A 26006-nucleotide genomic window follows, 5' to 3' on the forward strand; every position below is an offset into this window, starting at 1 on the left:
GTGTTCCCTTATGAAAACATACTCATCTTGCCTTACCCTTAGAAAGGCCCTTCCCGCCATGAAGAGAGTTAGGAGTCTGCCTGTACTTCTTCTAGGAGCACCTGGGATTTCCCTTGGTCCGTTGTGTTGGAAATACAGAAAAACATGTTTATTTGCTTTATGAAATTGCATATTGCTACAGTGGGCCAAAGACACTGTGTAAGCCTGATAGAAAACCAGTGCCTTTCTGTTTAGGATGTCTTTGTGGCTTAGATATAAATTCAAATCTAGTTTCATGATGAATAAGTATTTTGGGTTAATCAGCCATTGACATAGAATGGTGGCCCATTCAGCTGCTCTGTAGAAAACCCAAAACTAAGCAACTTAACCCCACACCCTGCTATACCCCCACCATTTTCATTTTAAAGAATGGTGTAAACCTTACTTGTTATTCTTTATTTCACCATTTCCCACTCCACCCACACGGATAGTCCACAAGCTTTGGGTCAGTAGTTTGCTTGTTAGAGAGGAGGCTGCCTGTAGGCATACAGGCCCAGCTTAGCGTAGCAAATGTTTCTTTCCTGTGGCTCTAAGAAAGGGTTTTAATAAGATATAGAGTTGAAGGCACAAAACTTGATTGCTCTATAGCAAGGTCTGCCCATAGCTACTGCCTGTTTCTTGTAGATAAAGTTACTGAAACGCAGCCATGTTCCTTCATTTACATATCGTCTGTGGTTCTCTCTCACTACAAATTGCAGACTGAAGTAGTTACAGCAGAGACTGTATGGCTCACACAGCCTGAAATATTTACTGTCTGGCCCTTGACAGAAAAAGTGTGCTGACCGCTGCTCCGTAGAATTCTTTGTTTCCCAGACATTTTGCATTTTATAGAGGAAATACTCCAAGGCAGAAAAGGGAGGTACTTTGCTCCTGAAGTTTCAGGTTTTGGCACATCTGTGTATCATGTTCCCAAGGTGGTGACAGGGTGGTGACGAGACATGGAGTGGCTCTCAGACAAGTCTCCAGAGCCGCCACGTTTCCCAGGAAGGGGACAACCCACACGTTTGTAACCTGTATGTACCCATCTCTGACCTGGCCAGCGGGCTGGAGGATTCATCCCTGCTGCCTGGAATGGATGTGAGATTTGATCCGTCTTTCCAGGAAGGCAGGAGGGAAGGAGAGTGGATGGCAGTGGCTGAGACTTGGTGTGGTGTGGTTCCCCACTGGTGGTGTGGAGAGGATAACCTGGACGCAGCTTTGCTTATTGTTGCCTGAAGGCAATTTTTCCACACTTGTTGGCATAAAAATCATTCAGTGAGCTAAGAATTCTCTATGTATAGTATTAGGACAGATACATATAGTCTAGTCTGAGGAATTTGGAAACCTAAGCAAATCTAAAATTTTACAGCCTACCTGGAAGGTATAGTTTTGCCTAGGGGGCAATTTCTGATTGGTAGCTTTGGTTTGTTGAGTTATAGACAGTGGACTTTTTATCTCAAGCCATACTATTGAACTATCATATAATTTCTTTGTCCCCACCAGTAAATGATATGACATGGTCTGCAAATTACTAGACACTTCCCATTTTGTTATAGAAGTATTTATGTTATGTGAAATAAAAATCTTCCGCAATTTATGTTAGAGTCACTCTTTCCTCTAATCGAGTTATGGTATATAATTTGCGGTAAACAATTATTACTTCAAAAGGTACAAAACTAATATGTATTAACTTGAAAAAGTCAGATAATATGGAAACATATGGAGTGAAAAATGCAAGCATTACCCCCTGTTCCATTCCACTAGCTTTACTTTTACTTTCGGATTTAAAGTATTACAGGTTGGCATGGTGGTTCCCTGTTGATGTTTTGGAATTAGTTTAGCCTTTGCATAATTTCCTACTTTCATAGTTTGACTTGGGCTGTAGCATCTCAGGGTGACCACCTGTGGCCTCCCTGTTAGAATTGCAGTCATTCTACCTGGGTGGGAAAAGCCCAGCCCCTTTGGGAAGAATTAAGACCCGAACTTTGAACCATTTGTTCTTATCATGTGGTCATGGACGAGCCTCTGGCACTGGAAAGCACATGGCTGGGAATCGGACCTGCTTGAGTGGAAACTGGATGTGAGCCACCTCCCTTGCCACGTGGCCTTGGGAAGACTCAAGGCCTCTGAACTTTGGTTTTTACCTGTGGAATGAGGCCACTCAGAATTCCCATAAAGGAGTGTTGTGGTTTAATGACACTAGGAATTATAGCATGTTCTCTTCGAGAAATTCGGTTCTTGGAGAGAGACAGAGAATATACAAGTATGTTGCCAGCAAGGTTCGTGTTAATGGGCTGCGCGACCCGCGGTGTAAGGGGAGGAGGGAGCCCCAGGTGAGCTGAGTGGGGCAGGGAGAGCAGCGGTTTCTGAGGCAGAATCTTAGCAGTAGAGGGAACATTGGTGGGGGGATCTGGAAGAGGTGAAGGCGTCAGGGCAGAGGTCTGGCTTTGTGGGGCAGTGGGGTGTGTGGAAGGAACTACGGTGGTTTGATGTCACCACCAGATCCTGAGAGGGTGCAACCCCACCGTCTCCCTTTCCATCCAGTGCAGGAATCCTTTTGATAACCTGAACTCTTGAACTGTTCCTCTGCTCCTTTGCACCTGCCAGTCTCCCTGCTTAGAACGTCTGTCTCCTTTTGTATTCCTGGCTAAATCATGATGGGCCTTGACTTCAGTGCCACCTTCCTAGTAAAGATTCCCTGATGACCACCGCCCCCCACCCCCAGTTCAGTCCGTCTGTCCTTCTAGGTCATTTCCTCATTACGATTATGAAGTTGCCTCTATAAGTTCTGAGTCTATTCTGTGCAGAGTAGTTGCTCCATAAATATCTAGAGAATGAGTTAACTCTTCTTTCCCCAGTTATAACTCTAGCCTATTTCCTAGGGCTGCCATAACAATTGCCACAAGCTTGATGGCTCAAAACAATAGAAATTTATTCTCTCACAGTTCTGGAGGCCGGGAGTCTGCCGTCAAAGTATCTGCAGGGCTGCACTCCCTCCGAAACCTGTGGTAGAGGATCCTTCCTTGCCTCTCTAGCTTCCGGTGGCCCCAGGCATTGCTTGTGGCCACATAACCCCAGTCTCTGCTTCTGTCATCACACGGTCTTCTCCTGCATGTCTTCTCCTCTCCTGTCTCTTACAAGGACACTTGTCAGATGCATTTGGGGCTCACTCTATAATCTGGAATGGTCTCACCATAAGATCCTTATTTTAATTATATCTGCAAAGACCCTTTTTTTCCAAATAAGTTCACATTCATGGGTTCCAGGGGTTAGGACCTGGGTTTATCTTTTCAGGGCCACAATTCAACCCGCTTTATTCTCCACGAACCCTTCCCCTCAGCCCATCTGGCCCAGTCATCCTCTCCTGTGATGTGCATCATGCTTCTCTGTCTTCGTCCTCTGTGCATGCCATCGTCACACCTCTGCCCCCATCCCGGAAGTACCTCTTCTTTTTCTGAACCTTGAACTTCTCCCATGGCCTCCCCCCAGTCTCCTCCACTTTCTTTGTAAATCCTCCTGACCATTCTGTGTGAAGGGAACCTCCCCCGACCCTGGAAACCCACCCACTGCTCATGGCACAGTTCACTCCCCTCCTGCGGAAGTTCCTTGCTTGGTCTGCTTGTGGGTATCTCCTTAGCAACGTCATATGACATCATACATGGCTGGAGGCTGGAGCTCAGGTCCTTGTTTTCTCGTATTCCCCCACCATGCCAAGGACCTCAGGAGGGATTCAGGAATATTCGTGGATGATAATAAGTATCCAGAAAATGGATTCAGGCTTAGATTATCGAAATAAAGGCAAATAGTGAACATGCAGTCATAGCCACTTTGGACATGAGACTATATATGCGTGGATCTAGTCAGAGAATTGATTTTTATATATATAAAAATATATATATATACACACACATATATATATATATATATTTTTTTTTTTTTCTTTTTTTTTTTTCAAGGAGCAGGTATGAACCCCAGTGAGCTTATGTAGTTATAAACGGGGACTTACAGGACAATTGGCGCCCCAGGGACATGCAGGGCCTGAAATCACACAACCCTTCTCAGGGTTACCCAGTCTCTTGTCTGAGCTATGGAGTAGTTTAAATGCCATAGGAATGACCTGATTCTTGAAGGTTTGAGTTGTCAGTAAAACCATCAGGGCTGTTCTCTGGTGTGGATCTCCTTGGCAGCCAGCTTCCCTGGCAAGCTCATGGCCCCTCTGCTCCCCTATCCCTGTAGCCTCCCCTGACCTGCTAAGGCGCCGACTCCAGCCTAACCTGGTTTGCGGGCTGGTCATCATCCAACCTTCTCAGGTTTGCATTGTCCACATTCCCAATTGCCATTGTGGCCCGATGTTCACCTTGGTGCAGTCAGCAGTGGATGGGAGAGAGAGGGCAACAGAAGTCTACCTTCTAGAACCGAGGTTGAACAGATTCTCTTGGGGGATTTGGGTGGGAGGCTAGGAGAGGCATATCTGCTCCATTCAATGTCCAAATCACCTAGTGTTGGCATCTTATTTTTCAGATTGATTGTGTCCTGTGCCGAAGATGTTTCCAGAACAACAGAAAGAGGTATGTCTTCACAAATCCAAAAATAAATCGTCTGTGAGTTTTGATTCACTGCAGGTTAGTTCTTCATTGACTAACCATAAATCTGTGGTGGAGAGTCAAGACACTGCATACAGTCCTAGAGGAGGGCTAATGAAGGACCAGAAAGCTACCTCCTGCTCCCACTCCCCCCACTGTCAACCATTGGTGCATTCCTTGCTTTTTTTGTGTGTGTAGGGGGGGTGTCCACCAGCTGCTTAAAAAAAGTGTCTTTTCCACATATGAAAAGATGGTCAGCATCACTAGCTATTAGGGCAATGCAAATCAAAACCACAATGAGAACATTTTCATTACTCCAAAAAAAAAAAAAAAAAGCCACAATGAGATATCATTTCATACCTACTGGAATGGCCACTATTAATAAAACAGAAAGCTACAAGTGTTGGATAGGATGTGGAGAAATAGGAACACTCATTCACTGCTGGTGGGAATGTAAAATGGTGCAGCCACTTTGGAAGATAGTTTGGTGAGTCCTTAGGAAGCTATTACAGAACTGCCATATTATTTGGCAATCCTGCTACTAGGTATATATCCAGAAGAATGGAAAGCAGGGATGCAAACAGACATTTGCGCACCAATGTTCAAAGCAGCATTATTCACAGTTGCCTGAAGATAGAAGCAATACAAGTGTCCATCAATCAATGAATGGATAAGCCAAATGTGGTACATACATACAATGGAATATTGTTTAGCAGTAAGAAGGAATGAAGTCCTGATGCATGCGACAACACGGATGAACCTAGAGGACATTATGTTGAGTAAAATAAGCCAATCACAAAGGGACAAATATTGTATAATCTCATAGATATGAATTAAGTGTAATAAAAAGCCCATAGAGATAGAATCTAAAATATAGGTTACCAGGAGGTAGAATGGGGGTAGAGAATGGGGAGCTGATGCTTAATTTGTGCAGAATTTCTATTTAGGTTGATTGTAAATGTTTGGTAATGGATAGAGGTGATGGTAGTGCATTTCTGTGAGTGTGATCAACAGCACTGAATTATGTGGGTGAATGTGGATGAAAGAGGTAGATTAGATCATGTATGTCACTAGAAGGAAAGCTAGAGGATAAAGCATGGGACTGTTTAACACAGTGAACTTTGTGGTGGGCGATGTCTGTGTTGATGTTCTTTCATGAGCTATAACAAATGTGTTTCACTAGTACAAGGTGTCAATAATAGGGTGGTATATGAGAAAAAAATACATCTAATGCAAACTATGGACTGTAGTTAACATATATTTTAGTATTCTTTAAATATAAATAAATCTATAGAGACAGAATTAGATAGTGATTATGTAGGGCTGGGGAAGGATAGAGGGATTGAGAGGTGACTGCTAAGGGGTTTGGGGTTTTTCTTTTTGGAGTAATGAAAATATTCTAAAATTGATTGTGATGATGAGTGTACAACTCTGATTACACTAAAAGCCATGTTTTGGATGGATTGTATAGTATGTGACTATGTCTCAATAAAACTGCTAAAAAAAAAGTGTCTTTTCCCATGACTCAGAATTCTCCCAAGATCTGCCTCCCACCCTTTCCTTTGCACAGTCTCCCTTTGGTCTGCTTTCTTGGTTTTCTTTTCCGTTGCCTCATACCTGAATTCTCCCACCTTGGAGTAACAACCCTGGGGACCTGTCTGCCATTAGTCTCAGTTTTGCCCTGCCTGTTACTTGTTGGGTCTCTTGGCTTGGTTGACACTATATAGGCCAGCCTGTTCCTTCTCAACTGCAGCCTGAACTGCCCTGCCCAACTCCGACTGCAGCTTCCTGAGCCTCGGCCTGGCCAGGAGGAAGGTAGGACAATCACCAATGAAAGCAACAAATAATTTTTTTTCCAATTAGAAGATTTTTTTTTTCTCATTGGTTTAATCACTTCATTTTTTTTATAAACCCATTTCCATTAATAAAAACTAGACACAAATTTTAACCAACTACATAAAGCATTTGATTTACCTTGAAAAAATCCTTTAGTATAAATAATTATATAGTAATATAATAACATTAAGGAATTTTAAATGGGAAAATTCTTCAACGGAAAAGGAAAAAAATTCTGCAAGTAGATAGAGACATAATGTTCAGAAATTTACTTTAGCTACTATTACCAAGGAATGAAAAACGTAGCAAGGCTAGAGGCTGGATGTGCTGTAATACATTACCGCACATCACGGATCAATCCATTTTCTGTGTATAGCCACAGTGATCTCCTGGCTTCTAACCCTAAATAGGTCCCCATTGCTCTTGGGACAAAATAAAAACTCCTTAATCTGGTTTCTCAGGTCCTGAAGGATGTGAACCAGCTGCTGCTTCAGGCTTGTCTCCTGCCACTCCTCCCACCCCTAGGTGCTTCTCACTCCTCTCACACTGAGCTTATTTGGGAGACTTGAATGCTCGGTGATCGCTTGTAGCCCTGGGCTTTACCAGATGTTTCCCCTCTGCCTGGAATAGTCTCTTCCTCCAGCCATGGCGCTGCATTGATGGGCTTTTTACCCTTCAGGCTCAGGAGGAGGCTTTCCTAAAGCCTCAATTATAAAAGGTCTTTTGAGCTCATTGCCTACCCCAATAGCACCCTGTAGTCAGTGCCAGTGAGAAGTGGAGGAGGTTTCCTTTGAGCCCTTAAATATCCTCTTGGTTGGTTGTTGTTTAGTGGAGAACAATTTGGGTTCCACCTAATTGCATATGTAAACGCCAAATGCAGTATCACTGATTGTTCCAGAATCTAGACCAAGGGTGGCATATGTGTAAGCTTTCTTATTTGGCACCCGTGACAGACATTACTAATTAATCATGAGGTTGGCACATGAATTGAGACCTATTTACTATGCTTGTTCAAGACGCAAATGGCCTGGGAGTGACATCTCGGTTCCACATAAGCGGTAGTGCCAGCCCAGAAGTGGGGTAATTAAAAAAAATTTTTTAACGATTTTGGGAGGTGGGGAACCAAATGCAGCCTCTCTCGTTAAAATAGCTTTATTACTGTAATAAATCTAGAGAGAGGAGAATTGGGAGTGAGAATCTCCCTTGTTAGTTAAACATTTTCCATTTGCACATTGGTTTGAATTCCCAGGAGAGCAGTATCCTAGCTGATGGATCTTCCCCATAAAAAGGCCTTGGCATTGAGCCATTGTAAAATTAAAATGGATTCATATGTATTCATGCATGCAGCTTTAATTTACAATTAAAATATTCTGGTTACATAATTTAATAAGAATAATTAGATGGACCCAACTGGATCAACACTTCTGTTTAATGAGTCAGAACCCGAGAATCCAAAAGAAAAGGCAAGTGCCTGTGACAGGAAGCACATTTTAGACAGTGTCTTTTGTGGAGTTAGGCATTTTTGTTCTTTTTTATATTCTGATGTTCAGAACAAGCACTTTGATTTTTCTGCATTGCTAAGAACCCTTGCCATGTTTAACTTATCTTCTGTGATGTGTGAATGAGCAGTTTCCTCCTGCTGGATAGCCTGCTTCCTGGAGTCCCACGTGCTAGCCCCTGCACTCTGCTGCTCTGCTCTCTCCATAAATGCACTGTGCTTGTTTCTCCAGTCTCATTTGGTGTAAATGGAATGGTTCTTCCTGCGTGATGTGACTGGCAGGGTGGCCTGAATCCCCTTTTGGATATGTGTGCCTGTGTGTGTATCGGGGGCCTTATACCCTAGATCATGATGGCCGAATTCTACCTTTAGGTTAAGGATTTCTCAAAATGCACATACTTCATACTGGGTGTAACAGCAACTCCCAGGCAGCTGTCAGTCATTGAGACCTTAGTGACAGTGAGACCATTGGCTCTTGGGCAGAAGATACTGAGTGGAGCAAGCCCAAGTGGGCCTGTGTGAGTGCCAGGTATGACGAGGACCACTCACTTCACCCAGCGAGGAGACAGGACCCTATAGAAAATGGGAGGGATGTGTTGCCTCTAAGTATTACATTTACATGTTCTAGATATGCTTCTGATGACGGAAGCACAATTTTATGCTTGTTCTAGGAAGGCATGGTGTCAGTATCGAGAAACTGATTGGAAACTGGCTGGGTAGAACCAGTGAATATCACCAGAGAATATTCCCATTAGCACAGCTTCCACCTGGTGTCCTGTGATGCTGGGGACTTTGAAGGGAAGTGATAAAACAAGACCCTTGCCCACTCCCCAGACTCAAATTTGTTGCTTTTCTCTCCTCCTTCCCTCCCTTCCTTTTAACTCTGACTGTTGTGTACTCAGTTACTAAGTTTTTCTATTTGAAAAATAGTTTGGTTTCCATAAGAGACAAGTTGTCTTCTTTAAGACTGGAAAAGTAGTTAGGAAGATTATCCTTCACAAACATGCCCCATGTTTCAGAGAACGCTGCTGTCATTCTGAGCACTACATTTGTGTTCCGAGTTACTTTGAGGCTCTGATTTCTTTTTTTTTAAGCCAAAGCCGAAAAGGATCAGTCCTTTTTCAATGTTCTTCCAGATTTATTTTAAGAGAAATAAATGTATATTGCAGAATATTTTTGGAAAACTTCCTTCCTTTCCTCCCTCATTCCCTCCTGTGCCAGTTTGAATGTATTATGTCCCCCAGAAAAAGCCATATTCTTTGATGCAATCTTGTGGGGCAGACAGAATAGTGGGGATTAAGTTGGAACGTTTGAATTAGGTTGTTTGCATGGAGCTGTGCCCCACCCAGCTGTGGGTGGTGATTCTGGTGGGATAATCCCATGGAGGCATGGCCCCACCCATTCAGGGTGGGCCTTGATTAGTGGAGCCATATAAACGTGCTGACTCAGACTCAACGGAGTGCAGCTGTGAGTGGTGTTTTGAAGAGGAGCAAGCTTGCTAGAGAGGAACGTCCTGGGAGAAAGCCATTTTGAAACCAGAACTTTGGAGCAGACGCCAGCCACGTGCCTTCCCAGCTAACAGAGGCTTTCCGGATGCCATCGGCCATCCTCCAGTGAAGGTACCCGATTACTGATGTGTTACCTTGGACACTTTATGGCCTTAAGACTGTAACTGTGTAGCCAAATAAACCCCCTTTTTATAAAAGCCTATCCATCTCTGGTGTTTTGCATTCTGCAGCATTAGCAAACTAGAACAGATTTTGGTACCAGGAGTGGGGTGCTTTTGCTGCTGAGTTTGCAAATACCAAACATGTTGGAACAGCTTTTTAAATGGATAATGGGGAGTTTCTGGAAGAGTTGTGAGGAGCTTGATAGAAAAGGCCAGAACTGCTTTAAAGAGACTGTTAGTGGAAATATGGACTCTAAAGATACTTCTGATGAGGCCTTGAACAGAAATGATGAATGTGTTGTTGCAAACTGGAAGAAAGGTGATCCTTGTTTTAAAGTGGCAGAGAATTTGGCAAAATTGAGTCCTGTTGTCAGATGGAAGGAAGAATCTGAAAGCAACAACCTGGAATACTTAGCTGAGGAGATATCCAAACTACATGTGGAGGATGTATCCTGGCTTCTCCTTGCAGCTTATAGTAAAATGCAAGTGGAGAGAGATAAACTTAGAACTGAACTCTTGGGTTCAAAGAAACTAGAAGCTGATGGCTTGGAAAATTCTAGGCTTCCAAGGGGTGGAATCCCAGAAGCTACAGCCCAGCATGAGGATGTAACGAAACATGGAACCCAGCCGCCATTTGAGTACAAGCCAAGATTGGAAAAGGAGTTAAGCAGAAAGGATTTGTGGAAGGTCCTGTTGTCTAATGGCTTTGATCCCTGTGTGCTTCATGCAAAGCCAACAGAATTTTTGCGAGATCTTTATAGACGGAGCCATTGCCAGTCTGGACTGGAGGAGACAGACAAGGAACAAACTGAAGGGAAAATTTCTTCACAGACAGAGCCATGGAGGTTGAGGTCTGGAGTCAAGAGGTCTCAGGCTGGGAGAGCGGAGCAGCCCACATGCATGGAAAGGGTGAGTTTGCCCTGGAGGTCGAGGGCGGGCTTTCCGCCTCGATGCTGTGGAAGAGTTTTGCCACCTCAGGTCCCGAAGAGGTTGGAGCACATTTCCAGGGAATTGGGGAGAGCCTGGCTGCCACCACACTGTTCTGAAGGGGTTGAGCGTGTGCCCCGGAGATGGAAGGGAATCCGGGAGCTGCCCCGATGTTTGAGGAGGTTGGGGCCGAGAAGGTGGTCTCCCCAATGTGTGGATATGTTGGAGCACTCACCCAAGCATTTGGAGAGGAAACAGCTGCCAAAAAGGCCTTTGGGAAGGGTTAGGTTCCAGCTCTCTCAAGCCCCAAGGATGCAACGTTGTTCTGTTAATGACTCTCAGACTTTGAAATCTAATGGAGTTTGTCCTGCAGGTTTTAGGAACTGTTTTGGTCCTGTTAACCCTGTTTTCCTTATTCTTTCTCCTTATGGCAATGGAAATGTTTATCCTATGAATGTCTCTCCTTTGTAAATTGGGAGCACATAACTTGTTCTAAGCTCACAGATTTCCAGCTAAGAAAAATTATGCCTTGGGACTGGCCATGCCTATAATTGATTTTGATGGGATCTTGTACTTGGCTTTTGTTACTGAAATGATTTAAGTCTCTGTGGTATTGTAGGATGAATGTATTCTGTATTTGGAAAGAATATGATTTTCTGGGGTCCAGGGGGTGGAATGTGCCAGTTTGAATGTATTATGTCCCCCAGAAAAAGCCATATTCTTTGATGCAATCTTGTGGGGCAGACAGAATAGTGGGGATTAAGTTGGAACGTTTGAATTAGGTTGTTTGCATGGAGCTGTGCCCCACCCAGCTGTGGGTGGTGATTCTGGTGGGATAATCCCATGGAGGCATGGCTGCACCTATTCAGGGTGGGCCTTGATCAGTGGAGCCATATAAACGTGCTGACTCAAAGAGACTCAACGGAGTGCAGCTGTGAGTGGTGTTTTGAAGAGGAGCAAGCTTGCTAGAGAGGAACGTCCTGGGAGAAAGCCATTTTGAAACCAGAACTTTGGAGCAGACGCCAGCCACGTGCCTTCCCAGCTAACAGAGGCTTTCCGGACGCCATCGGCCATCCTCCAGTGAAGGTACCCAATTACTGATGTGTTACCTTGGACACTTTATGGCCTTAAGACTGTAACTGTGTAGCCAAATAAACCCCCTTTTTATAAAAGCCTATCCATCTCTGGTGTTTTGCATTCTGCAGCGTTAGCAAACTAGAACACCTCCCTTTTTTTTTCATTCAAGTTTTTTGGTTTTAACTTTTTATTATGAAATTTTTAAACTCACAACTTAGAATAGTATACTGAACCCCTGTATACCCATCACCCAGCTTCAACAGTTAACTCATTACCAACTCATGTTCAAGCTACCCCCCACCCCCCTTTTCCTCCTGCCACCCCTTGCTGAATTATTTTGAAACAAATTCTAGGCATTGTATAATTTCATCTGTAAATATTTCACTATCTTTAAAAATAACCCTTTAAAGAAAGCAACCGTATTATCACACCCTAAATGTCTAATATTAAGTCCTTCATATCACAAAATATTCAGTAAGTGTTCAAATTTTCCTGATTATTTTGAGAGAAAAATTTAATATAGTTGGTTTGTTGAATCATGACCCAGATAAGGATTTAGTTGATATAATGTTTGAAGTCTTTTATTTTCCTTTCCCCTGCCTTTGCAGTTTGTTGAAGGAATGGAATCTTTTATTCTATAGGTTTTTTGCATTTTGGATCTTGCTGATTGTGCACTTGTGGTGCAGTTTAACACAGGATGGTGATTATTTCTTGTTGCAAATTATGGGTTTTTTTCACTGCACTTTTCTAATGTGTTAGGAGATACAGAAAAGTAACTCTCCTTAATTTGGAGCCCTGCTTGTGCAAAGAAACTTGCAACATCATGAGATATTATAAGTCATGTAAAAGGTCTAAGTGAATCTCATCCACAGTTGTTTATCTTGAAGTAGTAAGATCTTTTAAAAAGCCAAAATTTAAGACCACCAGAGGATGGTATTTAATCACACTCCGAGCTATAAAGTGTCCAGTAACATCCTTTGCACTCTATTAGGCTATTTGTCGTAACTAATATTAGGAAGTAAAAGAAGGTTAGTTGATACATTTATTCTGCCTTTCAAGTTTGTTATTTTAAAGATGTAGTATGTGAAATGGGCTAGATTTCAGTTTTGAGATTGATTGTTATGTCAAGGTACTGAGTAGGACCTTGGTTAGTAAGACATTGGTTAGACTTGGTAACTATTACCTGTGTAGAACGGTGCCTGGCACATAGTTGATGCTCAGTGCATTTTAATTGAAGGAATAAGTGGATGAATGAATATGTCTCCAGTTTAAATACATAAACATTTATAACATTGCTTTGGCATAGGAAAAAAAGTCACAAGAAATTGAGAACAAAGTGAAGCAAATTTTCATTTTTGTGATAGAAAATGTAATCTTTGTCAAAATTCTCTTCAAGGTTATAAAAGCTTAATACTTAACATCCAGAGGTTCTACTTTATTAGATCTTGACTCTACTCACCTTTTGATAGTCCAAGTAAATATTTTCACAATTATCACATAATCACCTTTACTATAGATTAAAGCCAAAATACAATGGAAAATATTTTGGGAATAATTTCTTAAAGAAAAATTACATTAACAAATGAATTTCAGTGGAGATTTTTTTGTTTTAATCATTCTCTTGAAGCCAAGTCTTACCTCCTTACAGTTCATTAGTTTTTTTATCACTGGTAAAAAACAAGTTGTTGTTTTTTTTTTAATTAACTTTTTATTTTGAAAAAATTATAGATTTCTAGGAAGTCACAAAGAAATGTATAGGAAATTCCTGTGCACTCTTCACTCAGAATCCCTAAGTGTTAACATGTTGCATAACTGTAGTCTAATATCAATAGCAAGAAGCTGACATTGGTATAATCCATAGCATTTATTCAAATTTTACCAGTTATACATGCACTCTGTGTGTGTATAGTTCTGTGCAGTTTTATCCATGTGTAGCTTCATGTAACCACCATTACAATCAACTCAGAACTGTACCCTCACCCCAAGGCTCCCTCCTGCTGCACACACCTTGATAGCCATACCACCTCCCTCCTCCCATTCCTGACCCATGGAAAACACTGATTTGTTCTCCATCTCTATAATTAATTTATTTCATGATTGTTGCATAAATGGAATCATGCGGTATGTATCCTTTTGAGATTGGCTGTTTTCATTCAGCATAATTTTTTTGAGTTAATCTGCATTATTGCAAGAGTACAATTGCTGGGTCATATGGTAAACCCAGTTTTGGATTTAAAAGGAATTGCCAAACTATTTTCCAGAGGGGCTGTATCATTTTATATTCTCACCAGCAATATAGGAGTGACCCAGTTTCTAGGGTATTATCGTTATTTTTTCTTTTAGCCATTGTTGTAGTTTGCTAATGCTGCAGAATGCAAAACACCAGAGATGGATTGGCTTTTATAAAAAGGGGGTTTATTTGGCTACACAGTTACAGTCTTAAGGCCATAAAGTGTCCAAGGGTAACACATCAGTAATCGGGTATCTTCACTGGAGGATGGCCAATGGCGTCCGGAAAACCTCTGTTAGCTGGGAAGGCACGTGGCTGGCGTCTGCTCTCACTTGGGGTATTTGTCCTCTCTCAGCTTCTCTGGAGCAAGAGTCTGCTTTCAATGGCCGTCTTCAAACTGTCTCTCATCTGCAGCTATCCAAATGTTCCAACTTAATCCCCACTATTATGTCTGCCCCACAAGATTGCATCAAAGAATATGGCTTTTTCTGGGGGACATAATACATTCAAACCAGCACAGCCGTTGTGATAAGTATGTAGTGATATATCATTTTGGTTTTAAATTGCGTTTCCCTAGTGGCTAATGATGTTGAACATCTTTTCATGTATTTACCATATGAATGTCCTCTTTAGTGAAATGTCTTTTGCCCATTTTCTAATTGAATTGTTTGTTTTTTAATGTTGAGTTTTGAGTGTCCTTTATGTATTCTAGATACAAATTCTAGGTGGGATTTGTGATTTGCAAATGTTTTCTTCCAATTTGTAATTTGTCTTTTTGTTTTCTTCACAAGTATTTTGTAGAGCAAAAGTTTTAAATTTTGATGAGGTCTACTTTATCACTTTTTCCTTTTATTGATTGTGCTTTTGGTATTATGTCCAGAAACTCTTTGCCTAGTCCTAGGTTCCAAAGGCTTTCTCCCATGTTTTTCTTTTCTTTTCCTTCAATGTTTTATAGTTTTAGCTTGAAATTTAAATCCACATCCATTTTGAGCTAATTTTTTGTATAAGGTGTGTGATGTATGTCAAAATTCTTCTTTTGGCCTATGTATATCCAGTTACTCTGACATTTGTTCAAAAGGCTTCCCTGCTTCCATTGAATGCTTTTCTGCACCTTTATCAAAAATCAGTTGTCTGTATCTGTGTGGCCATATTCCTGCATTCTCCATTCTTTTCCATTGATCTGTGTGTGTATGTGTGTCAGTCCTTCTGCCAGTACCGCACTGTCTTGATTTCTGTAGCTACGTGGGCAGCCTGAGCATCGGGAAGATGTTTCACTTCCTCTCAGCGCCAAGGAAAAAAAAAAAAGACACGGTAAAAACACATAGAGATTGAACCTGGATAAGGGGATAGGTATGTTGAAATCAAGAAGCGATTATTATAATCGAACACAGGAATCAGATTTTTAAAGAGTCTAGCTAATCTCTCTTCAGAAGCCTGCTTCACATGGAGAACAGTAGGGAACAGTTCGTTTAAATTTTTAATTCTACTCTGCCTAGCTTTTCCTTTCACACTAGATATAATCATTAGGCCCAAGAAGTCATTAAAGTGTTTAATAAGGTTATTAAATTGAGTAACTGCTGCTGCTGAAGCAATTTTCATAGGAAGTCCATATGATTCTAGGTGTGGGACTCTGGAGATGTCCTCTGTGGCTGACAGGCTGTCAGCATTTCTTTTGAAGGATGGTGGGCAGCACCGTGAGGGATGCATCTAATTAAGAGACTGTGGGTGAACCTGGTTTCCTGGGTGTGCTATTCATAGCTGGAAGTATGGTGAAACTTCACTAATTCCTACTAATTGCAGGGTGGGGGAGGGAAGTTCTGTCTGAATTATAATATATTTTAAAGTAAGTGTACTTTCATTACTTTAAAGTCCATATTTTAACTCCAACTAGGCTAACAAATTGTTGTCTGGGACAAGTCTTGGGGGACCTCAGTTATCGAAGCCCTCAGAATGATTTTCAATTATTTCTATGTAAATAGGTGCTTCTGGAGTTCTTTAGGGTGCTTGAAACTGTTTGTTCTCATAGATCTCAAACATTGCTCTTGTAGCCTATGCTGTTAATTGACACACCCTTAGAGGAAGGGATTTGATAAGACTAACTTTAGATCAGCTGCTAAATAATGTATCATTAATTCATAGAATCCAGGAACCCAAATAGATGAGTTTTTTATTTAAGCAGAAGTCTGGTCTTGTTTTTCCCAGAAGCAATTCATTTATTCCTGCATGCATTCATTTATTGTTTTGGTGATATTAATGGAACTGCCTTGGATGGTCCAGGCACTCAACCTCTCAAAGCAGCCCCTGCCCTAAGGAGCTCAGTGTCCGATAGAGGAGGCCTGCAAGTGACTATCTAGTTCAGCGTGGTGAACCACGGCATGCCCAGAGGAAGTGTGACTCAGGAGGGTCAAATAAGGCAGACTTGGTGGATCTGAGAAGGCTTTCCAGGGGGAGCAAAAAATAATAAAGAGAAGAGAAAAAGCAGGAGGTGGGATGAGGACAGCAATGGAGGCAGAGGGGAGAGCATGTTCGAGGCATGGAGGTGTGAAATGGTGTGTTGTGTATGAGGACATAAGCTTAGCCTTGGAGATGAGCAGAGTGAAAATCATGAAAGACTAAATGTGCTTCCCAAGCGGTTTGAACTTGAAGGTAGAAAGGAGGTTTTGCAGCAGAGAAGTGACATCATCAGATGTGTGCTTTGGAGCCATTCCCCTCTTAGTGTGGGAGATGAATTGGATAAGGGCCTGGGGATCAGTCAGTAGTTCTTGCATTAATGTTGGGCAAGAGGTCCTTGAGCCAAGGCAGGGGCAGAAGGAGTATAGCTGTGGGTGGTTCAAAGGATGGTGATTCTGAAGGACTTGATCGGTGTGGATTTGGGGTGGGGGAGAAGGATGAATCAAAGTGAAGAGCAGTCTGGGGTAACTGGATTCCTGGTTGAGGTATTGAGGTAACTGGAGATGCCCCTCACTGAGATGGGGAGCAGGTGGGAAGGGCTGTGGACTCTGCCCTTTGTGCTCATGGCTTCCAAGTGGAACTGTCTAGGCAAGAAGCTGGGGCTGATGCCTGGACTGGGGCAGAGATGTGGGAATCATCAGCTCGCATGGGATGGTTGAAACCATGTATTTGGATGAGGTCACTCTGGAATTGCAACAGGGTGTGAAATACAGCAGCCAGAGGTGGCTTTCAGGGGCCCAGCAACGCTTAAGAGAACAGAGAAGAAAGAACACTGTGCCACCCACAAAAGAATAGTGGTATTCAGTGTTCCAACCAAGTTAGCAAAGACTTTCAGGATGGAAAAAGTTGTTGGAGTCTTAGCATAGCAGTTAACTCAAGTGTGGCATGTAAAATACTTTACGGTGTTCTTAGAACCCATTTTTCTTTCCAGCCTGGCTCTAGAAAATGTATCCAACATATCTTTCCCTAGAAAAATATTAGACTTAGTGAATAATAATAATGGTAGAATTAGAGAATCCCAGCCCATTGCAATGAGGAAAACAGATTCTTTACCTTAATTTGTAATTACGCTGTTCATTTCTTCTGCAAACGTGATGTTCCTTCTCTGAGCAATTACTATGAAATCGTTAGATCACACTGTCTTTTGCTGAAAAACTAGTGTTAGAATGTTTGCTACTGTGTTCTTAAATTAATAATTTGAACTATTTTAGAAAGTCAGTTGGTTTTGCTTTTCTTCATTGTTTATTGCCAATGTCTGTGGGAAGACCTCAGTACTTTGGCTTTATAAGCATCTTCCTTTCTTTACTTTACATTCATTTAGCACTTTACAAAAGTTTTCTCAGTGCTTTCATGTGTATGTTATAATTTGATCCTCCTAACAAAGAGCCAAGGTGGGATGAGCAGGCATTATTACCATTTTCTAGATGTGAAAACTGAGGTTCAGTGAATAAGTTCATATTTTTGTAAGTGGCTGAGCCAGAATTTGCCCCCTGACTTATGACCATACATTCAAGTGCTTTTTCCATGAAAAGAGACCTGTTACTCAAAGCTTGTGTCTTAACAGTTGGGCAGTAGTAGCTAACAACTAGGGAGGAAAAAGCCCTGATATTTTTCAGAATTATTTGTAATTACCACCATCATGAATTCATATTATGTTGGGTGGTTAGTGGGCATGTGGCACTGTAGTAACTGTGAATTCTACAGTTTTAGCTCAGAAACCTTTTTTTTTTAAATCACAAATTTGTAGCAAATTTACGAATGTATTTTCTTGTCTTCCTTTTTGTTTAATCTGTGCAAAGACCCACTATTTCAGTAACAAGATGTGTTTCTTTTCCTGTTAATGTGAAACATTAAGCTGCTGGAAATATTTAATTTCCCCTTGGGTATATCTAGTGGAGAAGCTGAGCTGCCTCGAGGGAGCATGGCTTACATGTGACTTAATGACTAGGAGCCTTCCCTGGTGTTCTGGTTTAAAGGGGCAGGATGACCTTCTCAGCTGTTGTCCGCCTGTTGTCCTTGCTCAGACTAGAGGCAAGGCTGACCACTGAGCACAGTGCCCAGGACCCACGTTCCTTTCCAGGGACCCACGAAAATATTTTAATTGCTTTTAAAATCAGAAGAAAAAAACATAAACTTTTAAGACAAAGAACATATATTAATGTGTGATATTAATATATACATGTTTATACCAATGTAGAGGTAAAAATATAATTTTTATCATTTTTTGTGTGTGTGGGGTGTCCAGGAAGGTGAAAGTGCCTGGGGTCCACAGAGTCATAATGCAGCCCTGAGCCAATGGGAGGGTGCAGGGCTGGGGGCAAGTGGTCTCAGTGTTGTCATGTTTTCATATTTTAAAATGAAACATATGTAGTTTATTAAAGAGCGCTTTTTGAAAAGTATTGTTTTAAATTTTAACCCGCATTTCCTGTTCTTGTTATCTTTAAAATGGAACAAAATTTCCACTCTGAGTGTTTTCTTAACATCTCTGTTACCTATAATGCAAGATGATTATGAAAATGAAGTGATTTAATATATGGGAAAAATTTTGAAAATAGCAAAGTGTTATATAAAAGATGTTCCTGTATCTATTAATAACTTATTGCTACTTATTCTCTTGAGGCTGGGTTGCATACACAAAGTCAGTTTCGACTTTATTGCTTACTGTTCACATGACCTTCGCTACTGTTTCTTATTTGTGTCCTAGGCAGTGAGTTGCCAGGCAGGGCTTGCAGTTTTAATTAAAAGAGATGAAGAAAGTAAGAAACAACTGCTTTTTATGTTTGAGAAAAACAGAGACATACTTTTCATGATTAAAAATTTAAAATCTGTTTTAGAGTATACTTTCTTTTTTGTGTGCAAATAACTTGTGCAACTACCCACAAGTGCCCCAGCCCAGGTTTACCTTATTTTAAAAATTCCATCTGTGGCAAAAAGTGTTTTCTAACTTAGCCTGTGGTGTCTGATTCATTCACTTTACTTCTTGTTTTTTAAAGGATTACAACCACATTGGTTAAAGCTCATTTTGGTTTTGTTCTAGTGCAGTCATTTCTCTCAGCTCTTCCCAGCCTTGCTTGGATTTCTGAAACCTATTTCTTTTTTTATGATGCCCTTACAGGAATTTGTAAGTGTCTGGGTTCGAGATCCTAGGATTCAAAAGGAAGACTTTTGGCATTCTTATATTGACTATGAGATCTGTATTCATGTAAGTATATAGTCAGTAGTCAATAGAAATCTTAGTGATTTTTAGGTAGCATACATCTTATGGGACACTGTGATACACTGAAATTTGTAAAAGTTTTCTTAATGCGAAGAATTTCAGTGATTATGACCAATGCTTGTGTCTAAAATGAAGTAGTATGTATAGTTCCTAAAGTTTAGATGTTATTTGAATTTCTTAGAGTACCTTTGTTACTATTAATATTTTAACGTTTATTGCCTTCATTTATGAAGATGTGAATACATCTAAATAAAAATCATGGCTGCAGAGTAGTTATAGTTCATTAACAGCATTTCTTTTAGATCTATTATAGCACATTTCTGGATAATACATTGCTTGAAAAATCTTAACGTTTGAGAAGATGTAGAATTCTCTGGAAAAAAGATGTGCAGTGTTTTATACATATTATCAGAAAATAGGAAATGAGTATGTACGTTGAACTTGCCAAGTCTAGATTCTGAGTGGTTAATATTGGAAGTAAAAAAATAACTGGAAGTGATGTATCTTATTTGGAAATAATACTGAATCATGATCTCTTGAATGACATCCTGTGGTACATGGCCATGATCATCTTGAACAGGGGTCAGCAAACTCTGTAAAGGGCCGGATAGTAAATATTTTCAGCTTTTCTGGCCATATGGTCTCTGTTATAACTACTCCATTTTGCTATGGTAGGGCAAAAGCAACCATAGAAAATACATAAATGAATGAGCATGTTTGTGTTCCAATAAAACTTTATTTACGAAGACAGATGGCAGTCTGGATCAGGCCCACAGGTCGTAGTTTGTTGGCCCTAATCTTAAGATAGTTACTTTTCTCATCTGATTTAGTGGCGACTTCTCTTGGGAGCAGAGAAACTGGCTTAGATAATATCTTTGACTAAATAGCACAAATGAAGTAAAAATTTAGCCATTGTTTTAATTAATTTCCCATTCTAGATAGCTAAATTGGTATATCGCAGGACCAAACACCAGCGATGAAATTTTTCTCTGTTTGCTCTTCCTTTTTCTCCCCTTTGAAGATTCCCCAACTTAGAAAATAAACAAAGTAAAAACTCAAAACTGCTTTCCTGATGACTGTGTTGCAGGCTGTTGCCAAAGAATGCTGTGTATTTTGATTTTGCTTTGGTTTTACATATACGCTTGCACCAGAGATGTATTCTGTGTGGAAAGTTATAACATGAGTATATAAGAATAAGCACTTGAAGTAAAATGAAATTATTTAATTGCCTTTTAGCTGCCTTTAAAAACATCGTCAAAAAATTAAAAAAAAAAAACAATTAAAAAAAACAAAAGTAAAAACACCGAGTCTTCATCATACTCTATGGTAGGTATGAAATTTAATTATCCTCAGGAAGTAAATGAAAGTGTAGGTTCTTCTCTGCTCCATAAATAGCATGAAGTGAATTCAGAAATTTCCACCTCAAACCAGAAATGATAGGTTCAACCAAGAGTATTTGGTGGTGTTCTGGCGTTTCTCTAAAATGTTAATAAGTTGAAAATGAATAAATTTTTTTTGCTTGATAGATAGCAGAAACAAGCAAATAAATCTAGAGAACTTAAACAATTAGCGATCTCATTATAGTCTGTTTCTGAAGAGGTTTCTGCTTGCCATTGTCTGATTAAGAGTGTGTGGCTGGGTGGGAGAGTTCTAATCTGCCTCTCGGAGATGCTGTACCCAAGGAGCTTTACAGGTAGAGAAGCTGCTGTGTAACCTGCTTAAATTAACCTTGAGGGAAATGATATCAGGTGTCTCTGAAATCTTAACATTTACTTGGAACTTGAAACTAATGGATTTATAGAGTTGAGTAGTTTTTCTGAACAAGTGAAGGGCTTATAGATGGACTTTAGTCTGGCGTAGGTTCCAGAAGCATCTCCAGTAATTGACACTTACAGTGATTCTGAACAGAGAAATTAAAGGGAGTTTAAACTGACCCAGCCTGTTCCCAAGACATCAGGTGTCCCTGCGGTGGCCTGGGATTCTCTGGGGGGAGAGTGCTGAGAGCATACACCTCCCCCCGCAGTCCTCGTTAGGGCAGTGGTTCTGGCATAACACAGCCTGCTGGCCTTGTCCCCAAGGAGTGTATTAGAGTATGAGGTCCGGGTGTGTTTTGAAAACCACCCACAAGATGGGGATTTCACTCTATCCACCATGTTTTGCATACAAGATAATGGGGTTTGGACCCAATGGCTACTTTGGAGCAAGTCTCTTACCCTCTGTGTCCCCGAGGTTTTTTGAACTTTATAACAGGAATTCCAGAACTGTGTCAAACATTTTATGGAAATTTTTGACAGTTAATGCACATAACCACTTAGCTTTCCCAAGGAAAACAACAGCTGGGAGCTGTTATCAAATGGCAGAAGAGTAACAATTTTGAAATAATGCATACATTTTGGCAGTGTAAAGATTATGAGATAGACTTTTGAAATAAATATAGAGAATGAAGATACTATTTTTTAATAAAAAACTAATAGACACAATTATTTGCCAGCCTCTTGTTCTACCCAAAGGAGAAGCACACACATTTACCAGTCTTGGGTTTACCCAAAGGAGAAACCCTGCAGTTTGCTTAGGATGGAGACTTTATAGGAGGTCTTTTCCAAGCCTGCCTTACAGGAGCTGGAAGCAAATTAGTAACTAATAATAATATTAATATTAATAGACACCATTTACCGAGTGTTTACTATCAGTCCTTACAACCACCCTGTGAAATAGGTATGTACTGTTTGATCCCCATTTTAGCACTTGGGAAGCTGGGGTTTAAGCGAGCTGCCTTGTAGCAGAGCCAGACAGAGTCAGGTCTGCCTGCCCCCCATGCCACCACTTGCCCCTGCACGCCACACACCCCTAAGTGGATCAATACCCCTTTGCGCATCTAAGCAGAAAGGGAAATGCTTTCTTGTTTAAGAGGGATTTCGGGATTGCTGGGGATTTGTGTGATCTGTAGTGATGGTTAATGTCGAGGAGATGGAGGTTCTGTGATGTCACATCAAGGGCCACTGAGATGGTGTCCCTAATCCCCAAATGCTTCTCCAGCTGTGTGAATGCGTCAAAATTACTTTAGAATTTGTTTGTTTATTTGTTAGGATCCATCCTTGAAAGCCAGTATTAACAGGTGATTAGGAGGCTACTCCGGCCTCCTGTAGGGCATGGCCCCTGCTCCTCCAGGACTCACGCCACTCCTTGGGGTCAGTCAGCCGTCTTCAGAGCTGTCATATTGGTGGGCTAAGTGCATGTTTTCAGAGTACTGGTGTGAATGTAAATATATTTTGGTTCTTTAAATCCAAAATGAATATTAGGCTCGTAGAGTGAATTGTAAGAAAAGCATTCTTCCCTCAAGCAAAGCTGATGATTTTTCTGATTTTTCTAACAGACCAATAGCATGTGTTTTACAATGAAAACATCCTGTGTGCGAAGAAGATATAGAGAATTTGTGTGGCTGAGGCAGAGACTCCAAAATAATGCATTGCTGGTGTAAGTGATTTAAAGGGTATATTGAGGAGACTTTAATTATTATATTCAATAAGTAAAAATTGATATTCATTAAGATATGAAAGCTGGAGGATTTTAAAGGCTTTTTTTTTCTTGATTGCAGTATATAGCTTTAGTTAGTTAGTATATAGTTAGTTTTGAAGATAATGCATCTGAATTTAAAATGTATCACTGAATTCCAACTTTTATGGGTATTGACCACGAAGGGACTCAGAAATGTGAAAAGATCTTTTAGTTAATTGATTTCCTCATATCCTCATTAACAGTTGTGCAATAATTATAATCATGTATAATTTGCCTTCCTTGGGGATTTCTATAACTAAACCCCCTGATTTGATCTTTAAAAAATTTTTTTATCTCCCTCTCTCATAAGACAACTGCCAGAGCTTCCATCTAAAAACCTATTTTTCAACATGAACAATCGCCAACATGTAGATCAGCGTCGTCAAGGTTTGGAAGATTTCCTCAGAAAGTAAGTTTATAGATATTCTTGTGGCTGGACAATAAATGTGAACCAAGTGCTTTGCAAGCATTGAGTGTCTTATGATCATTTGTGAAAGAGAGTATTACTGTTTTTCAAATGCCAATAATCACCTCTCGAGATACTTTAAGTTGTTCATTTCCTTTATTAGAGCTCCATCTTGTGGCTCACAGCACATGGTACATATTTGGGACCAAATCTTTTACAAACAAAACAGTGTACTAATTAAGTCAGATAATAAATATATAGTCCCTTAAGCTGTAAAGCCGATTCAAATTACTTGAGTTTATTTGACAGAAGTAAAATTTGCCATGAAATAAATTGCCTAATTAAAAAGGCTCTTCTTAAAAATTGTCTTTATTTACAATATTTAGGATTGACAGACAAAATCAGCCCTATAGTGGGCTGCTAATACCCTTCTGGACTCCTCTAGATTAATAGTTTAACTCTACTATTTGTAGGGAATGCTTTTAGGGAGTATTTGTTGGCATTTGAATAGGCTTCTCAGTGGGTTATTAACTCTGGGGTGGTGGGTACTGCTGTTAAAGCTATTAAATTCACACACTGTGATTTCCCTTTTATTCTACAGTTTAGATTGCCTATCCCTGGGAGACAGTACATCACAGGGGTTTGCACACAGACTCTGAGGCCTAACTGCCTGGGTTCAAATCCCCGCCCTGCCACTTACTAGCTGGGCCTGTGTTTCCCCATTTATAATATGGATTAATAATAGTACCTGCCTCATTAGGTTTTTGGGAGGACTAAATTAGTTAATTCATGCAAAGCACTCCTGACAGTGCTTGGAATACAATGTGTACTAAATATTGACCGTTGTTATTATTTTAATGCACTTAGACCTGGAACAGTTTTGAGCTAATTTTTCTAACTTTTCCTATTTCCTCATGAGGAAATAGGCTGAATCCTATGACTAGAGTCTCCTGGCCTCTCTTTCTTTTTCTGTTACCTTCAGGATCTGAAGTCATCTCCTTATAATTCCTCAGCCCTTACCTGAAATAATATACTGCCTTCTCCCCATATGGCTCACTCATAAAGGGCCTGGGTATTAAATATGCACATGAATATTAATATTTATTGCTATCAGATTGACAGAGTGCGTTTCCTTTGAAGGGGTGATAAATTGAGGGAGGGTGGGGAAAGGAAAAGAAGCCAGGGGAACAAAAAAGAGGAGATAGCAAAGAACTAGTCAAACAGTAGCTGAGCCCAGTCCTTGGAAAATATTACCATGATATTCTTTGGGGTATCACAGGCATGACAGAACAAAGACTCAGTCAAGTATTTCTTTTTTTTTCTTTTCTTTTTCTTTTCCCCTTTCCCTTTGGGACAGCTCTGATTTTAATTGTTGTCTGCACCAGGCCCAGGTGGCTTATGGTCTTTCCCTTAAGACATGGTCCCTGCAGCCTGAGTTTGCAGAGTGGTCTGTCGCTCCAGATGCTGCCCCCAGGAAGCTGCATACTGGCCATCCCCAGTGAGGGCTGGGCAGGGGGGTGACCAACTCTTGTGGTCCCTGTCAGTATTGGGAGTTACTTTGTTTTCTTTTGAGTAAAAATCTCCTGATTTCAAGTCAAAGGACAGCATGTGTCTGTGTATTTATGTTGCTGCTTAAGCACAGGGCATGTGTTTGTGACCAGGAATCACTTCATTGTTTTGAACACAACCGTTCCTTCCACAGTGTCTCATTCAGCCAGTGAGGCTCTGCTGGCACCACGTTATTTTGCACACTGCGTTGTCTGGCTACCTGCTGCTTGTGTTTGATGCAGATGTCATAGTGCAAAGTGTCCTGGATCAGGAGCTCGAGGAGTTGGGCTCCATGTCTCTCACGGTCTTAGCTCCTGATGTTTTTCTAGCTATGTGATGTTGGAAAAGTCCCTAATTCCTTTGAGCTTTGGTTTGCTGTAGAGTGGGATAACGTAACACAGGCATTGCTGACATCTACGGGCTGTTGTCATTCAGATGATGGCTCAGAAAAGTATGCAGTGAGCATTCATTCAATAGCTATTAAGTGACTGCTTTGAGCATCAGGGATATAGGACTGCACAAAATGGACACAAATCCGTGTCCTCTGGAAACATTGATTCTAGTGGGGAGGCACTATATATATTCATATTGGGGATTATGGCTAAATTCATTAAAATTGGATCTGGATTTATCCTCCAGAAGTCAAACCATGGAACAGATGCTGGGTTCTCTTATGATAACATTTGTTCCACTGTGGGATGTGACCATTTGTCTCCAAGCAAATGGGTTTCTCATTAAAAATGAAGGCTGGATTTTCTGTGTGGTTTGAGCATGAAGGAAGCAAGGAGTCTTACATATGTGGTTGCCCCTTCTTGTTCTCCCCATTCTCCTCCCTGTGTCCTTAGATTCTGATTCGCTGCTCTCCCATTCTTTGCCCAGTTTGTGAAGCTGCAGCAACCTTTCATGTCTGACCACGGTGCTGTTCCCATCCCAAGTTCACTTTGGGAAACTGGATGCAACTTGACTCAGCACCTTGCCCCGACCCCTGAGC

The 26006-nt window shown here is 40.9% G+C and overlaps 1 protein-coding gene across 4 annotated transcripts in view; it reads left to right on the top strand.

The window, feature by feature from the left end:
* The window catches only part of SNX10 (sorting nexin 10), a 137338-nt gene that overhangs the window by 104686 nt on the left and 6646 nt on the right, over positions 1 to 26006 (top strand). For all 4 annotated transcript variants that reach the window (XM_037836936.1, XM_037836935.1, XM_037836934.1 and 1 more), the window contains 4 exons: positions 4540 to 4586; positions 19405 to 19491; positions 22880 to 22980; positions 23372 to 23470. In XM_037836936.1, the coding sequence (XP_037692864.1) occupies positions 4563 to 4586; positions 19405 to 19491; positions 22880 to 22980; positions 23372 to 23470 (311 nt within the window). In that variant the 5' untranslated portion in view covers positions 4540 to 4562. The remainder of the gene's footprint in view (positions 1 to 4539; positions 4587 to 19404; positions 19492 to 22879; positions 22981 to 23371; positions 23471 to 26006) is intronic.

This window comes from Choloepus didactylus, chromosome 5, assembly GCF_015220235.1.
Source record: "Choloepus didactylus isolate mChoDid1 chromosome 5, mChoDid1.pri, whole genome shotgun sequence".
Classification (NCBI taxonomy): Eukaryota; Metazoa; Chordata; class Mammalia; order Pilosa; family Megalonychidae; genus Choloepus; species Choloepus didactylus.